This window comes from Phallusia mammillata, chromosome 6 (genome assembly GCF_965637545.1).
Source record: "Phallusia mammillata chromosome 6, kaPhaMamm4.hap1.1, whole genome shotgun sequence".
Taxonomy (NCBI): domain Eukaryota; kingdom Metazoa; phylum Chordata; class Ascidiacea; order Phlebobranchia; family Ascidiidae; genus Phallusia; species Phallusia mammillata.
Window position 1 is genome coordinate 12,669,074 of NC_137257.1, and position 7,730 is coordinate 12,676,803.

At 37.1% G+C, this 7,730-nt stretch overlaps 1 protein-coding gene across 1 annotated transcript; it reads left to right on the forward strand.

The window, feature by feature from the left end:
- Positions 1-137: 137 nt before the first annotated feature.
- LOC145232572 (sentrin-specific protease 1-like) lies at positions 138-5,170 on the forward strand. Its single transcript, XM_080097230.1, has 2 exons — positions 138-621; positions 2,319-5,170. The coding sequence occupies exon 2, from the start codon at positions 4,258-4,260 to the stop codon at positions 4,879-4,881; it is 624 nt and encodes a 207-aa protein (XP_079953356.1). The 5' UTR covers positions 138-621; positions 2,319-4,257; the 3' UTR covers positions 4,882-5,170.
- The last annotated feature ends 2,560 nt before the right edge of the window (positions 5,171-7,730 follow it).

The window sequence follows — 7,730 nt, forward strand, 5'->3', positions numbered from 1 at the left end:
AGCACGGTGATAGGGAACAATAGTGCCGCGCTCGCCAGGAATCGCATCACGCAGCGAACGAGGAGCCAAGGTGCAAGTAAACAACCTTGACTTAGAAAAACAAGTCCAAAACTGACCTAAAACAAGTCTGTAAATACCACAAGGCATACAAGTTTCAAAAAAATGTGTATTTTTCGGTTTTGGGTTGTCGGTTATGACTTTTCGTTTGCGTATTAGGTGCCGATTCTGATTTGCTAGAAGCTCGAGTGATGGCTCATTTTAAAGGTATAGTTATACAGAATAACATAAGTAAATTTCACAGGGCAGCGGTGAATTTTAGGGCCAGCGCACATCGCATATTGTTTGGGTGGAAATTTTTCGGTTTTGGGTTGTCGGTTATGAATTTTCATTTGCGTATTAGGTGCCGACTCCGATTTGCTAGAAGCTCGAGTGATGGCTCATTTTAAAGGTATAGTTGTAGAGAATAACATATGTAAATTTCACAGGGCAGCGGTGAATTTTAAGGCCAGCGCACATCGACTACTTTTTGGGTTGATTTTGGATACTATTTATGAATTATTATCCGCGAATTTGGCAAAGCCAACTTGTTGCTAGAAGCTCGAGTGATGGCTTATTTTAAAGGTATGAATGTAAGGAGTAACATTTGTCAATTTCAAAGAGCTGCGTTAAATTTTTAAGGCCAGCGCACATCGAATATGATTTTGGTGAATATGGCATATTGTTATTAATATTTGGACACGATTCCGATTTGCTAGAACATTGTGTTTGGGCTTATTTTGAAGCTTGTATTCAGGAGAAAACTTTGCAATACATTATATGGAGCACCCCTGGCGTTATGACGTTCATATCGTTGAATATTAATTTCAAAATACGCGTATTAATAACTGAAAAATATATTTTTTTCGAAAGTTTGTGCGCTGAAAAGCTTTAAAAGCGTAGAATATTGTGTCCAAATTTCAGTATCGCATCTTTTTTAGTTTTAGCGTAAAGCGATTGCGCGCTGGCTTCTCTCTGGTCTGGGCCATTATTAATATTTCGACATGACTCCCCGTTGCTACAACATTTGTGTTTGGGCTTATTTTAAAGCATGTGTTTAGGACAGCGGTTCTTAACATTTTTTTGTCCACGCCCCCCTAAGGTGTTTGTTGGGCACTTCACGCCCCCCTAAAACAGGCCAAAAAAGACAGTTTTTTCGAACACATGCAGCAAAGGAACTACCAGAAGTTTCCGTTGCCTATGGGACATGTCTAAAATACGGGAATGGAGGTCTAAAAGACGGGAGAGACGGGGTTACGGGAGAGACGGGAAAAGTGCCAAACTAAAATACGGGAGAGGCGGGACTACGGAAAAGCGCATATCCAACATGACTAAAAGACGGGACTGGGTGAAATTTCACATATAGTTGTTATAGCGCCAGACGGGACTACGGAAAAGCGTTTGTTCGACATGACTAAAAGACGGGCCTGGGTGAAAGTTCCCACGCAGTTTTATAGCGTTAGACGGGACTATACGGAAAAGCATTTGTTCAAAATGATTAAAACATGGACTGGGTAAAAGACAAGACGGGACTACAGAATAGCGCGTATCACACATGAATAATAATGACTAAAAGGCATGTGGTAACAACTTGTGTTACTAACAAGAGGTGTCGTACCAAACCGAACAAAGTGAAGGAAATTAACAGAAACAATGTCGTTGTTCGGATAGAAAGGCTCGAATAAATTATATTTCGGCCTGTATACTTTAACATGTTAAATGCTTTCAATAATGGCTATTTCTTGAGATTTCGTGCATGTTTTGTTTTAATCGTCATTTTTAGATGTACAATTGCTAGTTGTACTTTTACGTGTCGATGATGTCCATAGAACAAACCGAACTAATTTGTGTCGACCGGTAATTTTTGTAATACCAAGAGACCTTTTAAGAACATCCAAAATGAACAATACACTAAGATGTCACCACAGGACAAAACAATATCCGGTTACTCTATAGTTCAAATCAATACACTGGAGTATTATGCGCTGTTACGTCATACAAGTACAGTTTTTATTGTTATGACTTAACATACAGTTTTTGGCGAACAAAGTCTACATATTGCTTGATGTAACAGCTGCCCAACCAACTCCCTAAAACTCGTAGCGTTCCCTACTCCTGCTGTGATATTTTTATGCTAGGATCTAACTGCGTTGCGGTTCGAAAGTCACACAAATGTACGTTATTGCGGTTAGACAAAGATCAGAAGCTAAAAAATGACCACAAGTATTATGAAGTTTGGCAACAATCCTTCGAGTTTGGATAAATTTGTTGATTTGTTTAAGAGCCCTACCCCTACTGGAGTCCTCGCATGGAAATGCAAAGCAAAAAAACGGAGTATACGTACCGACATTGAAGACTGTAATTGAACAAGTGGAAGAACAAGTTGACTTTAAAAGCGCAAAAACTGTTTACGAAAAAATGCAATCAGAAAAAAGTAAGGGCAATCAAGATCATATGCCCGTGGATCGTCCCAGAGACCGTAAGCAATGCCAAAACATTAAACAAACATCTGCTATGAATAAACGTATTTCAAACGACGAAATCTTTGGGGCTATGGAGGTTTCCATTCAAACGGATACATTCGTACGAATGTTTAATCTTTATCCCGATTTGGTTGTCATTCTTGCAACTGATGACATCATAAATTTAACGAAAGAAGTTTTACGGTTAAGCTCAAACTAACCGCGACCTGAGACAATCTATAGCGTATGACACCACTTTTTGCCTTGGAGATTTTTGCGTTTCTGTTCTTTCTGGGCGAAACGTATGCTTTGATGGTGACCCTGTTTTTCCGATATGATTTATGATCCACACAAAACAGTTTTTTAAACACCATAAACAGTTTTTAACCGATATACTGCCTCACATTGGAATGAACAAGATACGAAACATCCCAATTGTTACCGATCGAGAAAGGGGAATTACAAATGCGATTCAAAAGTTCTTTCCCAAACTTACAAATGTGTTTTGCACAAACCATATACTTCAAGACCTCGATAGGTGGATTAAGAAAAATTCAGGCACATCTGATGATAAAAAAGATGATGTAACCCGACTGATTAATCAATCGTCGGAATCGGATTTTGAGGATTGCTACCAAATTTTTAGTAGCACATGGTCCACATCTTTTCGTCAGTAGGCTATTTTGACCGGTCTCTAATGGAAGACTTGGCAAAACACAGCTGCAAATTTGTAACATGCAATTTTGCAGCTTTTGATGGCCAGGCAGCGACAACAAATGCAAGCGAAAGTTTAAACAACGTGCTAAAATCCATCACAGAAAGAAAAGAACTACCGTTGGACACCATAATGTTGGTCTTTCGACAAATGCAAGAGATTTATGTGTATGACTTCGAACACGGAAAAAAGGATTCGGAAATTTTCAGTTGAAAATATCGTTTGAACATCTTAGGGAAAGTGGTCAGAAAATAAATTTACCTCCTATTCATACGCTTGAAAATATGATTGACGAAATAACGAGTTCAACTAACCCAAAAGTTTCTGGAGTGGAAAAAGATGAGCAGTAGCCTACCGTCTTACGCAAAAAGGAATGGCGCGACTGTGTGTGAAGAGGGGTTTGGTGGGCTTTTCGCCCGCCACATCTAGTTTCTCCGTTTCTCATCCCTTCAAAGGCACTGTGCAAAGCGTCAAATTATTTCCAAAACCAGAGTGTTCTTGCGCCAGCACCGGCTGTTGTTATCACATTTTGGCTGTGCGTATGGCAGTTCAGTTGCCTGTGATTGAAAACCCTAATGACAAATTCAGTTACTCTTTGTCGGCTATGTTAAGAAAAAGACGCGGAAAAGCAAAAAAATCTGGACGAAAAAAACCTCGTCCATGCGACTTTGATTACACTGTAGAGCCAGCACCCGATGCCCCGTTTCCTATAAATAGAACAGATATTCAAACGACCTCTACACCGAACAAGGTTTTTAAACGACTTGATTTTGATGTGTCATCCTTACACGAATCGTTTGACGAGAGCAAAGAAATTCCATATTTTTCCGTTATCGACGAAGAGTCAATTACGGCACCTTCATTTCAGATTTCGTACCCCCTGGGACTTATTAAGCGATACAATTGACTTAACTTCCAATCAAAAGTGGCAATCTCTTGATGGCAACCAATGGATATGTGACCTTGTTCTGGACACAGTTGTAAAGTATTTTCAACTCAATTTACAAACCGCTGGCAACAAGTTTTTGGTTGGATTCAGCAATTATGACTTGTGCCACGCGCCGCCCCCCTTTTCAACTGGCATGCTTTATATGTAAAACAGAAGCCCTAAATTATGACAATTTGCTAATTATTTCTGGCACTGGAAGTCATTGGGTTTTGTTTGTAGTAGATTTTAAAGCAAAGCGGCTGATTTCAATCAATTCATTAACATCAACTACTGTTGAAAACCTTGTTGAGGGAGAAATTAAAATTATCCAGGCCTGCTATGCCGTTGCCCAAAAAGAGTTTAACCCTGAAGGATGGACTGTTTGCGAGTGTAATGATGTACCACAGCAAACAAACTCAACGGATTGCGTGGTTCATGTTGCCCTAAATGCTTTTTCCATAATGAACAGCATTCCCATTGCCAAATCTGTTGCGTACAAAAAAGCTCGGAACTGGCTAAATTCTATTCTCACCACTGATACCACAGTTGAAAGGGTCATGAAAACAAAGTCCAAAGATCAACTTTTATGTGCAGTTGCCAATGTGGAAAAAGATTGGAGTTGTGATTGCCCAATATTTCCCCGCTCGAACAAATTCTTTTCAGGCCTTTTTGAGATAAAAGACCAACCTACATTGTGGGACAAATGCGAGGATGAGCATCGCCAAGGAGGTAAAGTGTAGAGGAACAGATATTTTGCTTGACCTGTAGAAAGTGGTATCACAATTCCTGTTTACCTGATCAAAAAACAGGCTCTGCTACGTACTTTTCATGCGGACACAGATATGAAAAATGAGGAAATTTATATTTATTTTAATGGATTTTGATTTCGGTTTGTGGTCGTGTGTTTAATTCGATTTCAGTTCGTGCTTATGTGTTTCGTTTCATTTCGGTTCGTGCTTCTTTCAGTTTTGCATTGTTTATTACAACATTCGAAGATACAACTAAAATTCAAATGGAACCGCAAACATATATTGAAGTGCTGTGTTGAACTCCGAGTTGTTTATAAAACCTAGATGTTTAGAAACTTTTTTTGAAATACAGTTATATTTGCATAAAAATCGCGAAAAACAATGAGAAAAACGATTAATGATTAGGTAATGGGGCATAATGCAATTTTCCATTAACTCGGAAATACCGTTAGCGAAACCGTTCCGAGTAACAAAATTTCGTTCCAAAATGAACAATTTCGTTTCGGAACGAAAATTTTGTTCCGAATTTTGTTCCAAGTTACAAAAATTTCTGGTATGTCGTAACGAAAATTTTTGAACAGAAAAACATCGTTAAATTGGGTGTAACAAAAAATTTTGTTACCGTATTTTTTTGTTCATTATGTGGCGACAAAGAGATTTTTTAAGCATATTTTAAACATTTTGTGTTTTAAATCTGCACATACATGGTAAAACCATACAAATTGAATCTCGTTCCCAAAAGTGTTAGCTGGCACAAAATTTTGATACAAAATTGTTAATTGGAGGAAATTACGTTACAGAACTATTTGGTGGAACAAAATTTTGTTACGAAAAGTGTTAGCTGGAACTAAAATGTGTTAGAAAAGGTATTTGTTAGCAGAAAATTTGGTCACGGAAAAGTGTTAGTTGGAACAAAATTTTGTTACGGAAAACTTTTAGATGGAACAACATTTTGTTACGGAAAACTGTTAGATGGAGCAAAATTTTGTTACGAAAAGTGTTGATTAGAACAACATTTTGTAGCGGAAAGTATTAGCTGGAAACATACTTTAAGTTTAAAAATCATCGGTTTTTGAACAAATTTAGCTCACAAAAAGCTATAGCTGTAAGAAAATTTTGTTACGGAAAAGTGTTAACTGTAACAAAATTTTGTTACGAAAAGTGTTAGATGGAACAAAATTTTGTTACGAAAAGTGTTAGTTGGAACAAAATTTTGTTACGAAAAGTGTTAGTTGGAACAAAATTTTGTTACGAAAAGTGTTAGTTGGAACAAAATTTTGTTACGAAAAGTGTTAGTTGGAACAAAATTTTGTTACGAAAAGTGTTAGCTGTAACAAAATTTTGTTACGAAAAGTGTTAGTTGGAACAAAATTTTGTTACGAAAAGTGTTAGTTGGAACAAAATTTTGTTACGAAAAATGTTAGCTGTAACAAAATTTTGTTACGAAAAGTGTTAGTTGGAACAAAATTTTGTTACGAAAAATGTTAGCTGTAACAAAATTTTGTTACGAAAAGTGTTAGTTGGAACAAAATTTTGTTACGAAAAGTGTTAGCTGTAACAAAATTTTGTTACGAAAAGTGTTAGTTGGAACAAAATTTTGTTGCGAAAAGTGTTAGCTGTAACAAAATTTTGTTACGAAAAGTGTTAGTTTGAAACATACTTTAAGTTGCGAAAATCACCGGTTTTCAATAAATTTAGCTCGCAAAACGCTAAAGCTCTAGTCAAATTTGTTACGGAAAAGTGTTAGATGGAACAAAATTTTGAGGCAACAAGTGCTAGCTGGAACAAAATTTTGTTACGAAAAAATAGTTAGTTGGAACAAAATTTTGTTGCGAAAAGTGTTAGCTGGAACAAAATTTTTGTTACGAAAAGTGTTAGTTTGAAACGTACTTTAAGTTGCGAAAATCATCGGTTTTCAATACATTTAGCTCCAAAAAAGCTAAAGCTCTAAAGAAATTTGTTACGGAAAAGTGTTAGTTGGAACAAAATTGTTACGAAAAGTGTTAGTTGGAACAAAATTTTGTTACGAAAAGTGTTGGTTGGAACAAAATTTTGTTGCGAAAAGTGTTAGATGGAACAAAATTTTGTTACATGAACTGTTAGCTTCAACCATCCTTTAAGTTGCAAAAATCATCGGTTTTGAATAAATTTAGCTCGCAAAAAGCTTTAGTCGTAAGAAAAGTTTGTTACGGAAAAGTGTTAGCTGGAAAAAAATTGTTACGAAAAGTACTAGTTGGAACAGAGTTTTGTTACGAAAAGTGTTTGCAAACACGCTAGACCGCACGATACTGAATACGTAATTCACATGCTATACTGCCACTAACTCCAATTGACAGAAAGAACAAAAAATTTTCGCGACAGCTTTGTAGTTTCCTGATTTTGCCGCTGGTATCTAGCTTACTCAGCAAAACTGCAGCTGCAAGATAAGCGATAAGCGTCAGGTGATCAAAATCGTTGCTTAAAAAGGGGGAACAGATTCTCAAGGAATGAACGCCTTTCTAAAGCGATGATGCTACTGTTAAGTTGCGCAATGTCACGAATGCACTAAAGTTGGTAACTGTAGAAGGCATAAATTGTGGCAGTCACAAATTCCGTGTACCCTAATAACATAACTCGATTAACATCGATCTAGTGTTTGGGACAGAACTATTACGTGTTTGGCTGGTCGAAACAATACAAATGCAAAAACAGTTTGATATGTTGCAATAAGTGCAGTTAACACCAACCAAGAAATTGCAACCAGCGTTCCAGCCGGAACGTAACTTTCCGATTGTTAGCGCATAAAACTCCTTATTAAACCCTTGTTACGTCACAATTGGCGATTAGATAACAAGCGAATA